Here is a 23,328-nt window from a genome sequence, read left to right as displayed (position 1 = left end):
AATTTAAAGGGGCAGCGTTAAATTAGAAAACATATATTTTAACATTAGACGTTAAATTTCGATTTTAAATTCACTATTGTTTATATAGAATTGTTCTATAGTCTGTACAGTATTTAACACAATTACATCAGAAGTAACTGTAAATTACTAAAAAATTAAGAGTAATCCCTTAATTTTTCATAGTAAAAGTAATTTAATTACAGTAATTAATTACTTAGTAATGCATGACACACAACACTGCTTCTGACAGCTGAAGAATAAGCACTAAATAAAGTAGAAAGCGTTCAGTTAATTAGGATTAAAACTGTACTGTTATTTATTTCTTCTACCAAAAGAAATAGTTTGTTACAATTGTCCCTATACTTAGATTATTTTAAAACTTCAGTCTAAGTAAATTGAGACTGTGATCAGAGTGTAATTATGCTTTTCCGCCTAATTTAGCATCGTAAATATAGCAAACGTTTGCAATTTTTAAATGATTTAGTGTAAATTTATAACATTACACTTTGTATTATACTACTTTGGAATTAGTTTAAAAAAAAACGAGTTACCAAAGCTGCGACGAGGTACAGCTGCTGAGAGAGCACTATAGACGTTTAACCTGCAATCGTTTACTTCCGCATCCCAAAAAACCAGAATATGTGAAAATGGTCCATGATTTGCTTTCTCCAGATTGAAATCAATTATTCTAGATTAAACGTGGAATTATTGTGGACATTTATTTTGGGTTGTAAATAATTGTAATAAATACAGTATGTGATTACATTATAATCAGGCAGTATTAACTAGACTCGTGGTTAATAAAGAAGATGATTGTTGTCATGGCCAGGGGCGCAATAATGCACAGGCTTACACGGGCTGAAGCCCAGGGGCCCCCCAACTTCCAAGGGGGACCCATTCGTGGCATTCGCCATGCTAATCTCCTCCGTCGACATTCGCAGGAGGAGCGCATCTAAATGCATTCAGCGAGAGACGCTGATATAAACACAGAGACGGTGTGCAACAGTGAAAGATGTCAGTGTAGTGCATGTCCACAGAATAACAACCCCTTACTGTGTACCTTAATGTGCCCCTAGCTCCTTTTTATGCAGTGTAAACTTGGAGTCAAGTGTGACTGTCAATGCTACTGCATATAATGTCCTATGGGAATCCAGAATGGTTTTAAACAGCCTTGATAGATTATAGATGTCAGTTTACAGGCATAAAAAGACCAAGCACCGAGTAATTTCTCTGTAAACCATCTGAGAGGTTGTGTAAATATTATTCAGTCCGTATCAGTGTGGGGTGAATCCTAGTGCACTGTCTTATTAGAGCAAGCAGCAGTTTCTGGAATGGCATATTCATTAATGACCACCATGTTTAAAAATATAGTTTAAGTTTTTATTAATCTTGGTGTGTGATGTGTTGGTCATCAACTGGGGAGGGTAAACAAATGGCAGTGTCAGCATCACTGGAATCTAAGGGAGCAGGGTCATTCCATTTCAAACAGCATTCGCCAAAATACCAAGCCATGTAAATCAGTAATAAATACATTTCTGTGCAAGAGCGCATGCTTGGTATTTTTCTCAGTTTATGTTCACAACTGCTTATATCAAGCAACTGCAAAAGTGTCATTAGAAAAATAACGACTGTAGAAAACAATGTCCGACTAGGAGCAATCGCTCGGTTCCCGAGCAGGATGCAGTTATGAGATGGAGGGCTAGGCATTTAGAAACACTTTCGGTGGACGATGCTGGGACCAGCCTCATCGTATTCCTGCTTGGTGATCCACATCTGCTGGAAGGTGGACAGGGAGGCCAGGATGGAACCACCGATCCATACGGAGTACTTGCGCTCAGGGGGAGCAATGATCTACAAAGAAGCAGAAGATAAAACACCACTCAGAAAACCAATATGCATTGTCAGTTTTGTCAAAACATGATTTTCTCCAATCATGACACTATAATCCATCTTCTATAACCACTTATCCGATGTAGGTTCGCTGGGGTGTTGGAGCCTTTCCCAGCTAACTTGGGGAAACACCCCGAACAGGTTGAAACCAGAATTGCCCGGTTTATTTATTTCTTAATAAACATGGTCTTTTTGTGTACAATTCAACAGTGCATGTTATTTCCGAAAATAAAAATGTCAAAATGTAACTTGCTCCACCTCTGAAACGACTTTTCAACTCACGTCACCAATTTTAAGTTTTAGTTTAAGGCATTTACATGGCCTTACAAGTTGTCGGCTTATAAAGCATATTCGGTCTAAGATTGTGCATGTAAGCGCACCCAGTGCTGTGTTCCAAGTTAAGTCCAGTTTGGTTTTAACTAAGTGTTTTAGCTGTGGGCTCTATTACCTTAATCTTCATTGTGCTAGGAGCCAGGGCTGTGACCTCCTTCTGCATACGGTCAGCAATACCAGGGTACATTGTGGTACCACCAGACAGGACGTTGTTGGCATATAGGTCCTTCCTGATGTCAATGTCACACTTCATGATGCTGTTGTAAGCGGTCTCGTGAATGCCAGCAGACTCCATACCTGGGTAAGTATTTTGAAGAGAGCACAGACTTTAGAAACAGAGAAATATTTACAGGACTAAAATGTACAGTAAGGTAGGAAGAGAAAATCTCACTCAGATTTGTTTTCAAACGTACCGATAAAGGAAGGCTGGAACAGGGTCTCGGGGCAACGGAAACGTTCGTTACCGATGGTGATGACCTGACCATCAGGAAGCTCGTAGCTCTTTTCCAGGGAGGAAGAAGAGGCGGCAGTGGCCATCTCATTTTCGAAGTCCAGTGCTACGTAGCACAGCTTCTCCTTGATGTCACGCACAATCTCACGCTCAGCTATGGTGGACAACATTTTGTTAGATTTGTTAGGACTTTACACATGCAAAAGGTTTTAACATGCCAAGTACTCCAATGGCCTGTCCAAAATGGCCTTGCAAAATGGCCTCGGGTAAGTAGTCCAATATTGAGTCTACACCAGTGTGGCCTCAACAACAGGTTGCATTGAGGGTGCATAACGGCCACAAAATAGGTGCTTGTGAGCACTGAAGCATAAAATGGCCAATTGGACCCCCAACAGTTTTTGGACTTCACGGATGCAAGTGGAGGCCACAAGACCAAAAAAAAAATCACGTGTCCCATTGGGGACAGGGAACATCCTGCAGTTAACTATATATTTTAGTATGAAGGAAAAAGGTACACACCAGTTGTGACGAAAGAGTATCCACGCTCAGTCAGGATCTTCATCAGGTAGTCTGTCAGATCGCGACCAGCCAAGTCCAGACGCATGATGGCGTGGGGCAGAGCATAACCCTCATAGATGGGTACATTGTGGGTCACACCATCACCGGAGTCCAGTACAATACCTAATAGCCACCAAGAGCAAGAAATCAGTCAGCTTCACCAAACAGAATGGTATGTTGGCATATACTTAAATACATAGCTTAGCTACAAGTTTAGAATTATAATTGCATCAAATGCCTTGAGTATCACTATGTTCAATTTCTCAATCAAAGCATGTTATCTTACCAGTGGTACGGCCAGAAGCGTACAGGGACAGGACGGCCTGAATGGCCACGTACATGGCAGGAACATTGAAGGTCTCAAACATGATCTGGGTCATCTTCTCTCGGTTGGCCTTGGGGTTCAGCGGGGCCTCAGTGAGTAAGGTGGGGTGCTCCTCAGGGGCCACACGGAGCTCGTTGTAGAAGGTGTGGTGCCAGATCTTCTCCATGTCGTCCCAGTTGGTGATGATGCCATGCTCGATTGGGTACTTCAGGGTCAGGATACCTCTCTTGCTCTGAGCCTCGTCTCCAACGTAGGAGTCCTTCTGACCCATGCCGACCATGACACCCTGGAGAGGACCAAGAGAAATGGCATGATCAGAACTGCCCAAAAGTGGTCTATGGTCAGTGTGGGGAAAACCTAGAAGATGTTGTACCCATAAATGCTATCTCATTCACCCTGTGAAGATGAATCCAAATCCAGTCAGGAAATCTGTATTTACCTGGTGACGAGGGCGGCCAACGATGGAAGGGAAGACAGCCCTGGGGGCGTCGTCACCAGCGAAGCCAGCCTTGACCAGGCCGGAGCCGTTGTCGCACACCAAAGCAGTAGTCTCTTCATCGTCACACATCTTGATAGGTTCTAAAAACAGACAAAGCCAGTGAGAAAACAATGCCAATGCGAAATTAAAGAGTATGGGTCATTTGACACAAGCCACTAAAAACTCTATACCAGATAGTATCGTATAGTATAGTATACCAAATCATTCGCCAAGTTCGGAATGGCATACTACGAATAAAGATATGGCAGAAATAGTAAGGGTAGTATGGTTGTATGCCATTTCAACTTTGTTGGTGCATAGTCCAAACCAAACATCCAATAAGAAATGACAACAAAGTAATTAAATGAACATCTAAGATTGTATTGATTAATTAGCTTTGACTTCATTTGAGACCCTTTTAATTTTCCTTTTAATAAATTAATAAATTAATTAAAAACTGCAAAAACTTCTCTCGATAATTAGCATTTAAATTAGCTGATTGGCATTTTTACTTAAGGGATGTGATAGAGGACAGTTCAGTTTTATTTCTTTTTTATTTAATTGATACAAATATTTGTTATGGATATATAAATTAATTCTGTAATTACTGTATTATTGCATACTCATTATAAGCATGCATACTAATCATACACGCTTATTGCGCGTTACGGCTACTGATTAGTTAAAACATTATGACAGATAGGAGTGTATGCCGCAGATTATAACTGATAGGACAGACTATTTTGAACAATTTATTAAACTGTAAACATATGAAGAGATTGCATCAATGCAGTAAAGTGAAGACTTTTTAATCTTGGTTATAAAAGAAATTGTGGTCAAATGTTATCGTTACATTTCCAGTTCAGATTAACGATCCTTGTTGATGTATTTTCTAAAATAATTTTTTTAATGGTAGCTACCTCCGTTTCTCAATCGAACGGGTGCGCGTTCCCGCGTCTCCACGCGCACTTACCTGTGAATGTTCCTGTTCAGAGTGCTGAAGTCAAACTCAAGCGCCGCCGGCTCCTGCTAAACAATGACCAGCACACCCCGCTATCTTATATACCCGTCCTCTTCTTTTCAAGCTCTTTGGACAACCATTAAGGAATGTCCCTGCATTCAGCAGGAATTCCTCCCGATTCTTGTCCATATTTGGGTGTCAGTGGGGTCGCGCGGGGAAGCTCAGCAGCTGTGAGTTGCACAGCGCCGCGGCCCGCGCACCCGGGACGCTCCATATATGGCGCTCCAGACCCCAGACCACACCTGGTGGGCGCAGGGCCGTGTATGGCGAGTCCAGGGCTGTGACCCGCCTCGCAACCCACACTCTTCTCCATTAGAATGGACACAGCATGAGTGTATGGATGGACGCTTTTACATTTGAATAAGAACATGGCAGGAAATTTCTGTCTAGTTATGCATGATAATAAACTTATTTAACAATAAAATGTTTAATTAAATTATAAATATATATGAATAATCCAATAAGTAAAACTTTTCAAGCAATTATCGCTTGTCTCTCATTTAGTTCTTTTGATTACAGATCCATTGGCTGATTTGAAGGATGACAACAGAACCAGAAATTACAGAAGACTTCTATAAGGAGCAATGCATTCAGTATTACACACACTGTATAAGCAACATAGTATATCTGGGTCAAAAGAGAGGTGTGGTCAGACTATGGGGTGTTTACGTCAATTTACGGCTGTTCCACAGAAAGCCATGGTTTGAGAAGTCATTTCCCTTCTACATGGGAGTTGGGGCGCATTTAGACATCCCACTTGAAACGCTTTAACAAAATGTAAACATGTATAATAACTCATTTACTTCTTGCACTACCACTATCAAATCACAACTATATAGGGCGAACACAGACATACAGACCTTTATGCAATGATAACAATATTTGTGCACCATCGCAACCAATATCACCAATTGCCATACATGTAAAACACACACACACACACACAGTAAAAATACCATGACTTGCAGAGGAAAAGCAGAATATGCAGTTGTGTTTTTTTCTATTCTTCAATTGGCGGCAAAAGGTTTTAGCTGTCAAGGAACCAGCGATCATTCATACACCACCTTGTGCAATGAGTTTCATTGATGTGAATGTTTGATGCCGAGCCTAAATTCCATTTCACAACTTAACAAGTGAGTATCATAGTTCCTCCTCTCAAGCCAGACAGTGTCTAGGTATTACAGAGGCTCCCAACCCCATATAGGGTGTCAGAGGAGCCCCCATAAAACGTAGCTTATTTACTGTGGACGGCACTAATTTTACCCCCTCTTCCCTATTTTTAGGAGACATTTGCTTCACAATCAGTTCAGCTGCTGCTTCTCACCAGCTGCTAGAAGAGGAAGAGGAGAAAGACGAAGGAGTTAGGGAATACGTTTTTTCACATGAGGTATAGACAAAAGTCTCTCGCCAGTTCATAAGTCACAAGTGTTGATTGGGTGCATTGATTCAACTAACATAGTCCAAAAAAACAAAATAGAACCTCTTGGTCTTAATGAGACTTTAAATCTTTCCGGTTTTCTTTAGAAGTCATTCCTGCCCACCTGTTGTTGCTGTAGTGCATACTATGGATGACTCCACCTATGTGGGCAGTGCCTGTGCATCATTTACTTATTGGTTAAATGTTTGACATACCTTGCTTATTCCTGATTATTATCTGGTGTCTCCAATCAGTGTTTTAAATCAATGTCGTGCTCCAATGTGTGTATATTTATGCTGTTTAGATTGAAGATGTTAAGCACTGAGTATAGTCCACAATGGACTGAATCGTTTGCTGTATTCATACCATTTTCTTTTAGCACATTCACTTTTTTTGTTGTGCACGTTTGTACACTTTTGTTATTGTATATGGCTAATCTTCAGTAAAACATTTTCCTCTCAATGGATCTTGGACTCTGTACCTCATTTTCTTTTTTTTTTTGTAACCTCGAATTCTGTTTTGTTCTCACATGAAGCCCACACTTAAAAACATAAAACCTGATCACTAATTGATTGACACATCTGGAGCCATCGTGCATAGATAGTGCTCACACGGATACAAGTTTAAATGAAGGCAAAAGCCCATACTTAAAGGAATAGCTCACCTAAAATGAAAATTGTCAGCATTTTACTCACCCTCATGATGTTCCTGACCAGTATAATACGTGCTAAGTTTGACGTCAGTGATGCCAAAACAGTAGGAATGCCATAAAATATTGATACATTGATTACTGACCGGCACATTATTTTTTAATATGTCTTTGAGGCATCGATACATTATCATTAGCCGACATTTCATTTAAAAGCCTAATTTGTGTGCTAACTCACTGTCAGTTGGCCTTCCGTTGAATTTTTTCTGGCGTAATAGCTTTGGGAGACCACAAGGGGGTGATATTAGATTTACTGTGCTTAATATTGAAGTTAGACGAGAAGCGCTGCATTACGGGTAGGACAAGGGATACAACATCAAATATTTGTGTAAAAATATTTATTAAAATGTGAATTAATAACTAGTTAACATGCTGGGAAAAATCACTATATGCATATTTAAGCAGTCTCTGAAAATTTTTTCCATAACTTTTTGTATTTTCTCCCCTTTTCTCCCCAATTTTGGAATGCCCAATTCCCACTACTTAGTAGGTCCTCGTGGTGGCACGGTTACTCACCTCAATCCGGGTTGTGGAGGACAAGTCTCAGTTGCCTCTTCTGAGACAGTCAATCCGCGCATCTTATCACGTGGCTCGTTGTGCATGACACCGTGGAGACTCACAGCATGTGGAGGCTCATGCTACTCTCCGCGATCTATGCATGACTTACCACGCGCCCCATTGAGAGCAAGAACCACTAATCGCGACCACGAGGAGGTTACCCCACGTGACTCTACCCTCCCTAGCAACCGGGCCAATTTGGTTGCTTAGGAGACCTGGCTGGAGTCACTCAGCACGCCCTGGATACGAACTCGCGACTCCAGGGGTGATAGTCAGCGTCAATACTCGCTGAGATACCCAGGCCCCACTAACTTTTTGTATTTAAAATATTTTTAAAACATAAAAGGTTTTAACATTGATAACACCAATGCCATGAAATCAAGGGACAAACATTATTTTTTAAATTATTAATTTTGTTTTGCTTTTTTGCACACTTGTTCGGCCTTGCACTAATGCTTGTATTAAAAATAAGTACAAAACAAATACATAAATAACTTTACATGTCATACAAGGGGACAAGGATTTCTTTCAGGCAATTGACAACTTCAAATATATTTTCTAAAATAATTTTTTGCTATTTGAAAGCTTTTTCATGACTAAAAAAAAGTCAAGGGACATGTTTGACAACATATTTTGATATTGACCCAAATGTTGTCAGAAATAATCTATTTTGTGAGACACAAAGACGCATCACAAAACTGAATCCTCCATTGATCTGCATTCAGATCTCAGAACGTTTTACATCTCATCCAATTTTTTCACTCTGGAGAGTAATTTTGAATTAAAACTGATAGTTGCAAGGATTCATACTTGTTAAATCTGCCACAGCAGTATCTATAAAATAAATATTTTTTAAATCCACCAGTAACAATTGATTGTGATTGGCCCATTCTGAACAGCACTGCCAAAAGTAACAGGTGCCACGTGACAGTGCCGTCTATGCGCTGTTTCAGCAGTGGTCTAGCGGTCTGTTGTCCTGTTTTTCCAAAACTAAAATACATTTGAATTATTTAAATGATTTAAGCAACGTATTTTACGATTTTCTATAATTCAAGAACGTCTTAAGCACCTCTTGGTAAAAATGACCAAATTCAAGCACCTTGTACGAACCCTGTGTATGGACTGCGTTTACGGTGGGTTTTTTGGAGCCCCTGGTCACCTCTGGTATGTTGTCATTGTATGTAAAAGAGCAATCTTGACATTCCCCCTAACATTTCTTTTGTGTTCTATGACAGAGAGGTAAAATATAGGTTTGAAACGACATGAGGTTGAGTAAATAATGACGATTATTTTTTTGGGTGAACTATCCCTCTGAAATAATAATAATTAAAACAAATGTTTATAGAACTATGCACCATGAAGAAAAAATAAAATCAACTGATTAAAGAAATACAACAACTTTTATTTTGAAAATTCATGTGCTGGATCATGCGTTTACATTTTTTATGAAACATTAACAAGGGAACATGTGGTAGAGACAGGAAGTGATGTCATATCTACGCTTTCAGGTAGTGCTCATAATTTGCACGCAGGACGAACTCAAAGTAAGGCTTTGATTTAAGACTCTCCAGCTCCTCTTGCTGCAGTAGATCCTTCACGTCAGGCAGGTATGACTGCAGAGAAACACCTATGTAAACACAAAGACATCAGTCATGTCATGTCTCACGGGTTGTTTGTAAATCATCCCATGTCTCTGTGCTCTGGAAAACAGATCCTATGTTTCATGCTGCATAATTAACAAGCAAAAGTTCATGTCTCAAGTCTTCAACCTTTATTTATAGTAACGCTGAGTGTGTTACAAAACAGAATGGAAAGGGTTACCATACCTCCTTGGATGAGTTTCTGCAGGATCTTGACAAAAGTGCTGTCTCTGGCCGCTTCCAGTGGGTCATCGTTGTCATCAGAAGACGACCAGCTGCAGTACAGACCAACCAGTCAACCAAATACAATTGTGACCAAGTAAAAGCAAAAACCCACATCTCTCAAAACTGAAGAGCATTTACAGTCTAAAATGATTAGCCTTTAAGTGTTAACAATAGTCACACACATGTAAAAGTGTTCAATTAAAAGGATAGCTCATCCAAAAACCACTTTCATGGCATCTTTTTTCATACAATGTAAGTGAATTTTGAGTTTCACAGAAGTCATACAGGTTTGGAAAAACATGAGGGTGAACAATCCCTTCAATTGAATCTTATGGAAGTAGCCATACACAATAACTCACTCTAACGGCATAAAGATTTGACTTCGTACTTTAGCAAAGCAACAGTCTTTATTGGTGCTCACCTCTCCTTCCAGTCTTTCTTTAAGGCTTTACTGATGATCTCTCGTTTCAGGGCCTCAATATCAACTGCATCCTCCTATGAACGCACAGAATGAATGGATGTAAAGAAAAACCCACACTTGTACAGGTGAAGTAACTTGTTTTCAATGTTTTATACAATAACATGATTCTTCAAGTGCAGATACCTCCTCAATGTACTCCAGCAGGTCAAGAGCTTTCTTAAAGTCATACTCGTTGGCTCCGCGGTTCTCATCACAGATGTAGAGCTGGAGACACGGAAAAGAGAAAAATAAGAGAGATGAGAATACACAGAGAAGCGTGTGGGTGTAAAATTGCAGGGGAGGCTGAAAAAGCCATAAGTGTGTGGGTGACCGGAGTATTCCCGTGTGTGTGTGTGTGTGTTTCCTGCAACATTATTTAGCAGTGAAGCTTGCCAAAAATCACCAGCGCCATGGCAAAAGAAATTATACTTTACCTGAATTGTGAGGTTGCATGCTGAATTGAATTAATTGAGCTACTAAGGCCATGAATTAAAGCATTATCATCACTGGCTACACATAAAAACAGTGTGACTAGTTTAGTCTGATGAGCCATTATTTATGATTTGGTCAAAAGTTATCAAATGAAAACATTGTAACGAATCAATCCAAATAGTTAAATTAACATCTGACTCACTTGCTGAATGGCAAGTCATCATAACTCAAAGTGAACTGAAAGCTGTTACCATGTTAACTGTACTTACAGACTGGTTATTTCCTGTAATAACACATACTTGAAGTTAGAAAGAAAGAACCACTGGAATGTGTACTTGTGTGTGCGTTTTCTCACATTAATGAGGTTGTGTGGGGTCAGTAGAGGCATAGTATCTGGGTTCAGCTGTTTCTCATCCAACAGTTGTTTAGGAAGTGTCTCCTGATGAAGCAGAAATCTCTCCTGCTCTACTATATCTAGATAAACACACAAACAACAGTTCAGTCGTGACCCCTCTCTGACAGATTTAGCATGTTAATGTGGGTGACATATTGATAGGATATTGATCTTGGCGGACTAGATCTGCTAGGCTGTTGCTCATGCAGAGCAAGTACTGAGACTTGCGACTGTTAGAAAATACACAGACATACTGAGTTAAGCATGTGGACATGCTGCTGCTGCACAATTAGACCAAAACCATGTAGGATATGCTGTTGCACGAACAGACATTACAAACAATCCCCATGTAGCACATCTTGACGGGTGGAGGTGGGTTTCAGAGAAAAACTATCGCAGTGCACTGCAGTGAAAACCAGCTTGTGTGCAAAACTGAGCAATTTAAATGTTAGACAAAGAGAGAGACTCACGTTGATTTATTATTTTTTTTTTTTTACATGTTTAGAGATAGGACAGGAGAGGAGGATTACGATTAAGACACATTGCAGGCCAGATTAGAACCAGCATCAACTGGATCAACACCATGGCCCAACGTGTTGAGAGCACATTCTAACCGCTAGGCAACTAGAGGAAGAACACCCCATCGAGTGGCACACGCTGTTAATCAAACCACCTTATTTGCATAAATATAAACCAATCAGTGCAGTAAATGCCCCAGAACTGACCGTTGAGCTGTCTGGTTTTCACAGGTTCAGGCATGTCTGACGCGCGAGCCGTGAGTTTACTGAGGGCCAGCAAGGTCTTCTTCTTCGTGAAGTATCTCGTCTCCATGTTGGCCTGACTGTACAGAGTGACATGAGCCTGTAGCAAAGACCAGAGAGAATTTAAAAGGTTAAACCAAAACCCACTCCATTCTGCTGTATTTTAAACCTCAAATGTGTTCTGGTTAGTTGAGATTGTGTAACTATTATTTACCTGATGCTTCTATCAATTCCTCTAACCTTATGTTTGTGCATGTATCATAAGAAACGAGCTGCTCTTACTCTCTGGTAGTCCTGCATATGGATGTCATGCAGCCAGCTGAGGTGATCGTGAGCCTGCAGGAAGCTGGCCAGCTGCTGGTGTGTTGCTATTGGCTGAGACAACAGCTTCCCTCTCTTGCCTTTCTCCATGTACCACCGGAACAGGAAGTCAGAAAAGTTCTACAACCAACACAGAGGTATGGTTATGGGTAAACATTTTAGGCAAGGGTACCATTCAAGACGATTTATACTTCTGTGTCGAACCTACGGCATAGGCTAAGCGTAGCTGACGTGCATGTCTTCAAAAATCTAATAACACGTGCGTCGACACAGACCATAACAAATGTGGCCGCTTTATTACAAGAGAACGCCCCCCAGGATAACAAAAGATGTCTGAGGCAGCGTCGCATTGTCTCCAAGATTATTTTAAGATCTATGCATCGTATCTACTGATCAGTGATCGTGTCACATTATATCTGGACTCGTTTTGTTTTTTGTGAGCATCTGCTGTTTATAAGCGAAAAGGTCGACCGATAGTGGATTTTGCCGATACCGATAGCTAAGGTGGTAGGAAAGGCCGATAACCAATTAATCGGCCGATAGTTTTAAAATTTTATTTAAAGAATGTAAAAAAAAAATATAAAAAAATAAAATAAAAATAATCTTATTCTTTCCTTGCTATGATGGGTGCAAACAAGGAGTCCTAAATGATTAAAATCCCAGATGCAGTTTATTGTTCAACCAAAATCCCCAAAACAACTGGAAAAAATTCAGATTTGGTGCATAACGTGGGACTTTTAAGCATATACAAGCCCGAAACACACCGAGGACTCTTATTTTGAAATGATAAAATTAAGAAAAAACTATCGGCAAGTGTCGTCATAGATTTTTGACGATAGCGATAGTTCCAAAAAGCAACTTTCGGCACAGATTAATCGGTAAAACCGATATATTGGTCTACCTCTAATAAAAACTGCTTTTTTTCTTGGGTCTTTTACTGGATAAATATTTGGTTTGTGAGTGAAACAATATTTGTTGTATTCTGCTCGAGACATTTCTGATCTGTATGATGGTTTGACTATGTTTGGCAGTATGGTGTACAGCAAATAATCATATTTCATAAATTATGGAAATAAAACACTTCTAATTTGTCAGCAGATTAAAAAAGTACCTGTTAAGAGTTGGTAATTTTGCCTTGCAAAGACTCTAAGCTTTAAAATGTGACCCATTGTGTGTTGGTCAAGAAAGCAGTTTGTTAATTTAATTAATTTTTTTAGCAATGAATGTCTAAGTAGGCAACAGTATTTATTTATTATTATTTAAGCTACTCAAAAGCAAGCATACAGTCAATGCCTGATTTATTGTCTCTCTGCATGGCAGGCAACATGTATAATAAATAATATGTACCTAATAATGCTATAATAATTTAATAAATACTTTTGAAACTACAAATAGCTTTGCCTTTATTTATGAAAAGTTATTTCAGAAATTAAGGACTTTACTCTTAATACAATAGCATTCTGACGGTGTACTGTACTCACAAAACGACGCAGACATGCCAACGCAGAACTACAAATGCAATCCAACTCATTGGCCACTACACGGAGCTTACGGCATAGGTTCGACGCAGAAATATAAACCGGCCTTAATGCAATTTCTACATATTTTTCAACAAATGCATTGCAAATACCATTAATTTATCTGTGTGAGAATGGCCCTTATATTTACAGATGGACATTCCTAAACGTTTTTAAAATGTATTGGTCAAAAGCTACTGAGATGAAGATGATTTGCGTCATGTGTTGAATTCCTGGAAACGCTCGTGAAAGTTTCACCGGGTGCGTTTGTTACCTGATCGGCGAATTTGACCATATACTGCTGGAGTCGACTCTGGTTATCTGTCCGCTCACACAACTGAACTAATATGTCAAAGTCGCAGTATTTCTCCGCGAGTGCCGCGACCCACTGATGCTGACCCAACTCCACTACAAGAATGAAAGAAAACAAGAGATGCATTAATATCCTTGTCTTCGCTTTGGGCATTCACAACCCACTTTACTTCTGTAATGAATCAGGCACAGTAAGACTCGGAATTAAGTAAATATTAAGTATGTAAATTAAGTAAATAAGATCAACTTTTTTGGGGGGAGAGATTTTCTCCCCTTTTTCTGCCCAATTCCCAATACACTCTAGGTCCTTGTGGTGGCGTAGTGACTCGCCTCAATCCGGGTGGCAGAGGACGAATCTCAGTTGCCTCCGCACCTGAGACCGTCAATCTGTGCATCTTATCATGTGGCTTGTTGAGCACGTTACCACGGAGACGTAGCGCATGTGGAGGCTTCACGCTATTCTCTGCGGCATCCATGCACAACACACCACGCGCCCCACCGAGACCGAGAACCACATTATAGCGACCACGAGGAGGTTACCCCATGTGAATCTACCCACCCCAGCAACCGGGCCAATTGGTTGCTTAGGAAGCCTGACTGGAGTCGCTCAGCACACTCTGAATTCGAACTTGTGACGCCAGGTGTGGTAGTCAGCCTCTTTACTTGCTAAACTACCCAGGCCCCCAAGATACATTTTTATTTGATGCTGACACGTGTTCTTAAAATATATATATTTTTTGGTGGTGGTGGTGGCCATTTATTGATAACGAGAGATAAATAAAATGTGTCTGAAGCAGGTGTGCTAACTTCTGCGCCACAGCTCCAACAGAAATGCATTAATTCAATTTATAACAATAAACGGAGCTATTTTGATTTTTAAACCAGGGTGACATTTTTTTCCACATAACTGAACATTTTTTTTGTTGTGAAAATTACTTTTCTTCAGCTCAAACTAAAAAATAAGCACAAATAAAAATAGTGATTCCTCCCCGTGGATAAGCCTTGTATGGTGAACGGCGTAAACCCACGTAGAGGTGCGAGTAGCTCTGAGCGCTTGTGTGTGTACTCATTCTCCAGAGCGTCATATCGTTCCTGCTGTCCGGAGCGCCGAATGGACATCAACTGAGCCACGTAGCTGCTCAACAGAGAGTCCAACAGTGCCACCAGCTGCTCACTCAGCACATTGCGCAGTTCAGTGTCCGCGTGAGGATACACTGCGCGGAGAATCAGCTCGTGCTGGCGCGCGATGATGGTCCTGACTCCGCCCACTCCACCTGATGCTGAGGAGATGGAGAGATATAATGGCAATACTGATTACGAAAAACTGATTGCGTTTATGATGCTCTATTGGTTTGAAACAGTATTTCTCAAAAAGTTCTCAAAAGTGTGTTTGTACCTGTCCAGGGAATGTACTCAAGTTCAGGACTGGAGCTCTCTGGTGCTCTATAGAGAGAAGCTTTCGTCTCTCTGTACTGTACTGCGGTTTGAAGCGTATCCTAGCAAATAAAACACATATTATAGATGTAATCAGCAATTATTGGGAACAAGCAAACCAGTGGAACTGTAGCATCTTAAATGCATAAAGCAAGTAAAACAGTACGATTTAAGACATGCATGGATGAATGTGGGATGCACACCTTGATGATGTCATTGACGTTGAGTACAACTTCAGCCCACCTGACGGAGTCGTCAGGGTTTTCTTTTAAAGCTTTCTCCTCCTCATCCAAAAGACACTCAAAGATAGAGGAGATCTGAGACACCTGGAGAGAGACGAACATGGGATAAATCAATCAAACTCCTCAGGCACCATGTTTCTAACTATTTAGCCATACATAAACACCACTATCCGCACCTCTCTGAAGAACACGTCAGCGGGGGTGAGGTTGGCGAGTATTTCTGTGTTGCGCTTCTTCAGGGCGGATAGGATGGCCGCGTTCATCAGCTCTGGATGTTTGGCGTGATGGTTCTTCAGCACGATGGCGGCTGAAAGCTTCTCAGCATGTTCACATAGTAACAGCCGTGTGGCCATCGGAGACGAGCGTGCTGTCGTGGAAGTGAGGCGGTCCAGAAGACCTGTCTGTACAGCGGACAGAAAGAAAGAGCGTTGATGAAGGAAATCTTCTTGAAGTATGAGAGCGTATCTCATAGAGTGTGTGTTTGAGACATTGAGGAACCTGAAGCAGGAAGTCCATGAGGCAGCGGTGAGCTTTCATCTTATCCTCCAACTGATGCAGCAGGAGCAGAGACGTCAGTGTAAATCCAGCACCCTCTACAGGACAAAACACACTACTGATTAGAAAAATTGAAACTCACAAATCACCAAATGTAACTCTAACCTAATCCATGACATACAAACTGTCTATCTATGTCAAGCCAACATAATGAACTTATAACTTAAATGAAAGCATTTCTTTCCATCTCTCACCATCAGGTACTGACTCAGCCCAGCGGGGGTCACAAGCGGGGTAGTCATCCACAAGGTCCAGGTCAATCTGGGTCACAACCGCATCCAGGTCCGCACCTCCTTCTCCATCACTGGGGAAGAGCTCGTCCACCATGCTTTGAGCACCAATCAGATCATGACTGCAGAGAAAAATCACAGGAAATGATCTCCAAGAGCTGTGATAAGAAACACAATTCCATCGACAAAAACTTCCCCTTTTATTGTATAAAAAAAAAAAAAAAAAAACACTGACCGGCAGAACTGCAGGAATGCTTGTTTTAACAGTTTAGTTTTGTCCTCTTGGGCCACCATATCCATCTTAGGGGGCGTTTCTAATGGAGTGCCCTGAAGCGCAAACAAGAACATATTAGGTGATGACGTCCCGTGATCTCTAGTTAAGTATTGATAACCCTGCTGAAAAAATCTGCTTAAACCAGCCTTAGCTGACCAGCTGAAAAGTACCCAAAGCCCATTTAAAACCAGCTTTAGCTGACCGGCTAAGACCAGCCAACAAGTTTAGGCTGTTTTTTCAGCAGGCAAGTCAGAACCTGGTCCAGACCTCAGGTCCAGGTCCAGCCACTGAAGTACAGATCGAGTCCTCCATGGCCTCGGGCAGGAGGGAAGTGGCCTCTCTCGCTTCCACGGCAACCAGTCCATTGTTCTGAGAGAAGAACACCAGTACACCAGCACACACACCACCACCACGGATACGGTCGCCTAGAGAACAGACAAAAGAGAAAAATATGTTAACTAGAATACCTTGTTTTGACTTGCTTGCATCACAGCGCAGTCCATTATGAATGCAGTACCTGGAGAGCTGAAGGAGATCTTCTCCTCAGGAAGACCTCCACGTCCAGTACCAGTGCTGCAGGCATACAACATCTCCTCATTATAGAGGAACGCAGCAGGACTAGATGCCTGTGGCAACACCATTCGTGTCTTCTGTAGTTCCTCCTCACTCTAACGGACAAAAGAATGAAGATATTATTGATGGTTCAAGTATTAGAAATGCCTGTACTATGAGCCAATTTTACCTGTTATTCACCATTTATATGTAACGTGAATTACATTGAGCAAAAACCACACAAGAGTCTTCCATAGCTCTGGCCTCTAGTATACCTGGAAGGGTGGGTTGTACTTGGTGACCTCCACAGTGAGCTGGTCTGGGGAGGGCACTGTGGTTTCTGGAAGAGTGACCAGGCAGAAATATGCCAGACATGGAGAGTCAGCCGGATGCCATGCCGCTGCCAACACCACCAACCCTGCACTGAAGAAACATGATAGAACATTTGATTTTACATCATTACTGTCATCATTAAAAATCATCATTTAGTCATCCTTATGCCATCCCAGATTGAATGACTTACTTTCTTCTGCAGAACACAAATGAAGATTTTTAGAAGAATATTTCAGCTCTGAAGGTCCATACAATGCAAGTGAATGGTGACCAGAACTTTGAAACTCCAAAAAGCACATAAAGGCAGCATAAAAGTAATCCATATGACTCCAGTGGTTAAATCCATGTCTTCAGAAGTGATATGATAGGTGTGAGTGAGAAACAGATCAATATTTAAGTCCTTTTTTTTTTACTGTGAATCTACACTTTACTTTCACATTCTTCTTTTGTTTTTGGCATTTCACTCTCTTCATGCATATTAACACCTACTAGCTGAGGCTGGTCAAGGGTGGAGATTTATAATTAGAGGAGGACTTAATTATTGATCTGATTCTCCCTCACCTATTATATCACTTCTGAAGACATGGATTTAACCACTGGAGTCTTATGGATTACTTTCATGTGACTTTTGGAGCTTCAAAGTTCCGGCACCCATTCAATTGCATTGTATGGACCAACAGAGCTGAAATAGTCTTCTAAAAATCATAATTTGTGTTCTGCAGAAGAAAGAAATTCATACACATCTGTGATGGTATGAGGGTGAGTAAATGATGAGAAATTTCATTTTTCAGTGAACTATTGTTTGAACACTTGAAATATGAAAATGTCATATTCAAAAGACTCACTTGCTATGCTGCATATCCAGATAAGAGACATTCACTCCTTTCTTGATCTCCGAGTAGTTACTTTCTGAGTCCTATATTAGATGAGCAGAGTATAAGACAAGCACATTTCCAATGGAGTGTCTGCATGGCATTTCAGGTTATGTACTGTATATCGGACACTAGACATGTATCTACTTATAGACTTTATTTTTTTTGGAAATCTGCTCCATTTCCATGCAGAAAGATCAAGTTCATGCAGACTTTATATAAAATCAAGCCCCGTCTCTGGTCTGAACTTAGTAAGATGTTAGTGTAAACATAGAAGATGGTTCTGACCCAGATCGCATCAGCAATGCTGTCTGTGATCATCTGATTGGTGCTCCAGCTCAAAACCTGCTGCTCAGAGTTCTCCTCCACCACCCATTTACTGATACCACATGAACTGAGAGAGTACAGACAGCCAGTCTCCTTCACCCACAACACACTGAACACCTGTGCGAGAGAAGAGAGAAATCCTGTCACTGCCCAAAGACATCAAGAGCATAATCCTCATTTAAGGCAAAATCAAACGCATGGTGCTAACCGAGAGGTCGGCCGGTGGGCCGCGGATACCGAACAAGCTGGAAACTCTGCGTCCAATGCCGGAAAGCATTCCCTGACCCTGCTGCACGGGCCTCTGGTACAGTTTACCGGAAGAATCGGGAATGACCCGGAGCAGCTGCCCGCGGTACGATGACACAATGAAACTACAACCCTAAAATATACAGAGAAAATGAGTCTCAAGCTTCTGCTGAGCGAATGCACAAAGACCAGCATCTGAGTTTAAGTACCCACCTTAACAGCTGAAACGAAGTTGCACAAGTGTCCGCCGAGGTCTGCAGACATTTCCGTGTAAGTCCCCTCGTGAGCCAGTCTGGGCCAGAACCGGGCTGATCCATCTGGAGACACTGCCAACGCACTGATGGACTGCAAAAAAACAAAAAAACAAAAAAAAAAAAAAAAAAACACAAATATATTTTCTCCTCAATGACAGAAGTCAACAAAATGAGTGCAGAACACATTCCAATTACTATGTTGACAATACCTTGAGTCTAACTCAATAAGTCAAACTCAGCACATTCAGAAAGAAGATCTCACCTGTATGGGTGCATCCTCCAATGGACTGGAGGAACTTATGGAGATGAGGTCAGCACTGTACGCAAACTCACTGGGGGGCAGTTGGAGGTCCTTACACACCGACAGCTGCAGCAATGAGGAGAACATGCTCTTTTAAACAGTACCACCAGTAAATTAAACAAGAAAACCCATTACACCATCTCCTTCCTACCTTTGCCACTGAGGTCTGAAACACTTTCCATATGATCAGCCTCTCTCCACACACCATCCACGCCCAACCTGACGCCTCAATCTTCACAGAGATCTGATCCTCCACTGCACAGACAACACAATGTCAGTACACTTCACACAAATACACCCAACTCCATTCACTTGCTGGCTGTGTCTCAAAACTAAGCAAGCTGCCTACCTAGACAGCATTTTTGGACATTGTAGGTGCATTCCGAACCTCTGATGCCCAAATACCGTATGCTGTACGAATAACACACTCGGAATGCACCTGTGAAAAGTAATTAGCGATAGACCGATATATCGGCCAGGCTGATTTATTTGAGTAAATATTGCATAAGTGTTTCTTTTACTTGAGAAATTCTGTGTACATCTGATTTGCTGTTGATAAATTGTATTATGCATTTACAGTTGAAGTCAGAAGTTTACATACACCTTAGCCAAATACATTTAAACACAATTCCTGACATTTAATTGTAGAAAACTTTCCCTGTCTTAGGTCAGTTAGGATCACTACTTTATTTAAGAATGTGAAATGTCAGAATAATAGTAGAGAGAATTATTTATTTCAGCTTTTATTTCTATCATCACATTCCCAGTGAGTTAGTACACTTTGTTAGTATTTAGTAGCATTGCCTTTAGATTGTTTAACTTGGGTCAAATGTTTTGGGTATCCTTCCACAAGCTTCTCACAATAAGTTGCTAGAATTTTGGCCCATTCCTCCAGACAGAACTGGTGTAACTGAGTCAGGTTTGTAGGCCTCTTTGCTCACACATGCCTTTTCAGTTCTGCCCACAAATTTTCTATCGGATTGAGGTCAGGGCTTTGTGATGGCCACTCCAATACCTTGACTTTAAGCCATTCTGCCACAACTTTGGAGGTATGCTTGTGGTCATTGTCCATTTGGAAGACTCATTTGCGACCGAGCTTTAACTTCCTGGCTGATTTCTTGAGATGTTGCTTCAATATATCCACATAATTTTCCTTCCTCGTGATGTCATCTATTTTGTGAAGTGCACCAGCCCCTCCTGCAGCAAAGCACCCCCACAACATGATGCTGCCACCCCAATGCTTCACGGTTGGGATGGTGATCTTCAGCTTGCAAGCCTCACCCTCTTTCTTCCAAACATTACGATGGTCATTATGGCCAAACAGTTCAATTTTTGTTTCATTAGACCAGAGGACATTTCTCCAAAAAGTAAGATCTCTGTCCCCATGTGCACTTGCAAACTGTACTCTGGCTTTTTTATGGCAGTTTTGGAGCAGTGGCTTCTTTCTTCCTGAGCAGCCTTTCAGGTTATGTCGATATAGGACTCGTTTTACTGTGGATATAGATACTTGTCTACCTGTTTCCTCCAGCATCTTCACAAGGTCCTTTGCTGTTGTTCTGGGATTGATCTTTTTGCACCAAACTACGTTCATCTCTAGGAGACAGAATGCATCTCCTTCCTGAGTGGTATGATGGCTGCGTGGTCCCATGGTGTTTATACTTGTGTACTATTGTTTGTACAGATGAACATGGTACCTTCACGTGTTTGGAAATTACTCCCAAGGATGAACCAGACTTGTGGAGGTCCACAATTTGTTTTTCTGAGGTCTTGGCTGATATCTTTTGATTTTTCCATGATGTCAAACAAAGAGGCACTGAGTTTGAAGGTAGGCCTTAAAATACATCCAAAGGCACACCTCCAATTCAGTACACCTCCTATCAGAAACTAATTGGCTAACTGTCTAATGGCTTGACATCATTTTCTGGAATTTTCCAAGCTGCTTAAAGGCACAGTTAACTTAGTGTATGTAAACTGCTTACCCACTGGAATTGTGATATAGTCAATTAAAAGTGAATAAATCTGTCTGTAAACAATTGTTTGGAAAACTTACTCGTGTCATAAACAAAGTAGATGTCCTAAACGACTTGCCAAAACTATAGTTTGCTAATATTAAATCTGTGGAGTGATTAAAAAAATGAGTTTTAATGACTTCAACCTAAGTGTATGTAAACTTCTGTCTTTAACTGTATATTGGGCATCCTGCACTCTAGATATTGGTATCAGCCACTGAAAACTCGTAACGGACGACCACTAAAAGTAATAAACACTAATATGTACCGTCAGCCATTGTCAGCGCCTCCATGACTTTGACAGGCAGAGATGATCCAAAAGTCTGAAAATCGAAATTATATGAGTCCACGGCAGCATGAGTTTGAACTCGAGTTGGAGTAGATCTGAAACATATATTAAAAAAAAGAAAACAATTATATATATATATATATATATATATAAAAACAGTGTCAGACTCAGAAATCAGTTTCAGAAGCAAAATTAAACTTTTCTTTTTTTTGCATAATTATGGAAAATGATTATATTCAGTTTTAGTTGAATATTTAATATGCATTTTTGGTATTATATTTTTATAAGGTTTTACAACTAAAATCCCAATTAAAATATGTAAAAGGAAAATCAGCTGGGATTTAAAAAGTGCTGAAATCAGATGATAAATCCATGATAAATAAATGATAAATTAGTGATAAATAAATGTCATGTACCTCAGTATATAGCATTATACTACGTGTCCAAAAACATGGCATTCCTTAGTACCTTTATTTTATTTTTGCATTATGTGTGGTCTGTCTTCAAGGTACTTTATTAATCAGGTGTTATTTCAAAGTTAAAGGAATATTTTGGGTTCAATACAAGTTTAGATCAATCGAAAGCATGTGTGGCATAATGCTGATTACCACATAAATTATTTCACCACGTCCCTCCTGGGTTACATTGAGGCACTTACAATGGAAGTGAATGGGGCCAATGAACATTAAATTACACACTGTTTCAAAGGTAAAGCCACAAGACCTAAACAATGTGTGTGTTAATGTGATTTTAGAGTGTGATAATACGGTGTACTAACTTGTTCTATTTACGACTTAACGCTGTAAATCCTAAATCGACTGTAAAAATGATTATTTAAATAAAGTTACAGCTCAAATAATACAGAGGTTTTAGCAGTAGAATTAATGTAAGTGCTTTTATAAAAAATTGTAAGCGTCGCATTTCTGCCTTTAAATCCTCCAAGAACTGGCCCCCATTCACTTCCATTGTAAGTGATTCACTATAACCCAGGTTTTTTTTTTTTTTTTTAAGAAAAGGCGGGACGAGACGAAATAAGTTTTTGTGGTAATCAACATTATGCCACAAATGCTGTCGATTGAGCCTAACTTTTATTGAACCCGGATTATTCCTTTAAGCCCTATTTGTGTAAGTTGACACTGGTTTACCTGGCTGTGACAGCGGAGCGGCGTGGGGAGAACAGCAGCCCGGGCTGAGCCGCGCTCAGACTCTTCCGACCGCCGGTCCGGGGCGCCTGTCTGCGGCCTGAGCTCGGTGTACCGCGGGGAGTGAACATATTGCACAAACACAATTTTTAACTCATTCAGAAGCGAAAAACAGGATAAACATCTGAAACCCCTTTTACCGCGCGCTCACTGCAGTCAAGCGCACACTATTTGCGTCATTCAAATGCGCATGCGTTTTAACCAATCACTCGTGCTGCTGATCCTGGATCAGCTTTCTGACTCCTATTAATACAAATGACGCGCCTGTTGGGGTTCAAACCTGATCTTGGACCAGCCCCACAGGACAGGCGTTTGAAAACAGCACGTGAAATTTCATTGGTAGATGGTTTTCTGAAGAGTACATAGGGAAAGGGTGTTTTTTAGACTTTAATAAAAATATGTATTA

General features: G+C 40.7%; 2 protein-coding genes across 2 annotated transcripts; both read right to left on the bottom strand.

Annotated features, from left to right (window-relative positions):
- Positions 1 to 1,366: 1,366 nt before the first annotated feature.
- LOC127444541 (actin, alpha skeletal muscle 2-like) lies at positions 1,367 to 5,350 on the bottom strand. Its single transcript, XM_051703954.1, has 7 exons — positions 5,009 to 5,350; positions 3,997 to 4,136; positions 3,519 to 3,843; positions 3,194 to 3,355; positions 2,637 to 2,828; positions 2,339 to 2,520; positions 1,367 to 1,851 (listed from the first exon to the last, which is right to left on the bottom strand). Exons 2-7 carry the CDS (start codon positions 4,123 to 4,125, stop codon positions 1,708 to 1,710), a joined length of 1,134 nt encoding a protein of 377 aa, XP_051559914.1. The 5' UTR covers positions 4,126 to 4,136; positions 5,009 to 5,350; the 3' UTR covers positions 1,367 to 1,707.
- A 3,771-nt stretch (positions 5,351 to 9,121) lies between these two features.
- Positions 9,122 to 23,096, bottom strand: nup133 (nucleoporin 133). The gene is made up of 26 exons (XM_051703947.1): positions 22,866 to 23,096; positions 21,700 to 21,815; positions 19,574 to 19,677; positions 19,384 to 19,488; positions 19,081 to 19,212; positions 18,830 to 19,000; positions 18,583 to 18,738; positions 18,268 to 18,338; positions 17,365 to 17,512; positions 17,055 to 17,205; positions 16,805 to 16,962; positions 16,499 to 16,590; positions 16,228 to 16,385; positions 15,977 to 16,071; positions 15,655 to 15,879; positions 15,440 to 15,562; positions 15,199 to 15,298; positions 14,831 to 15,082; positions 13,765 to 13,898; positions 11,935 to 12,093; positions 11,617 to 11,752; positions 10,853 to 10,971; positions 10,210 to 10,290; positions 10,027 to 10,100; positions 9,567 to 9,655; positions 9,122 to 9,367 (listed from the first exon to the last, which is right to left on the bottom strand). The coding sequence occupies exons 1-26, from the start codon at positions 22,991 to 22,993 to the stop codon at positions 9,237 to 9,239; spliced, it is 3,408 nt and encodes a 1,135-aa protein (XP_051559907.1). The 5' UTR covers positions 22,994 to 23,096; the 3' UTR covers positions 9,122 to 9,236.
- Positions 23,097 to 23,328: the final 232 nt, after the last annotated feature.

This window comes from Myxocyprinus asiaticus, chromosome 8 (assembly GCF_019703515.2).
Source record: "Myxocyprinus asiaticus isolate MX2 ecotype Aquarium Trade chromosome 8, UBuf_Myxa_2, whole genome shotgun sequence".
Classification (NCBI taxonomy): domain Eukaryota; kingdom Metazoa; phylum Chordata; class Actinopteri; order Cypriniformes; family Catostomidae; genus Myxocyprinus; species Myxocyprinus asiaticus.
This window is presented reverse-complemented; position numbering and strand designations above follow the sequence as displayed.

Excerpts from the sequence above, each read along its gene's own strand:
- LOC127444541 (XM_051703954.1), bottom strand. The coding sequence starts at position 4,125 with ATGTGTGACGATGAAGAGACTACTGCTTTGGTGTGCGACAACGGCTCC. Across the intron at positions 3,844-3,996 it reads TTGGCCGCCCTCGTCACCAG|GGTGTCATGGTCGGCATGGG; the intron begins GTAAATACAGAT and ends GGTCCTCTCCAG. Across the intron at positions 2,521-2,636 it reads GTTCCAGCCTTCCTTTATCG|GTATGGAGTCTGCTGGCATT; the intron begins GTACGTTTGAAA and ends ATACTTACCCAG.
- nup133 (XM_051703947.1), bottom strand. The coding sequence starts at position 22,993 with ATGTTCACTCCCCGCGGTACACCGAGCTCAGGCCGCAGACAGGCGCCC. Across the intron at positions 10,291-10,852 it reads CCCCACACAACCTCATTAAT|CTCTACATCTGTGATGAGAA; the intron begins GTGAGAAAACGC and ends CCGTGTCTCCAG. Across the intron at positions 9,368-9,566 it reads GCAGAAACTCATCCAAGGAG|GTGTTTCTCTGCAGTCATAC; the intron begins GTATGGTAACCC and ends GTGTTTACATAG.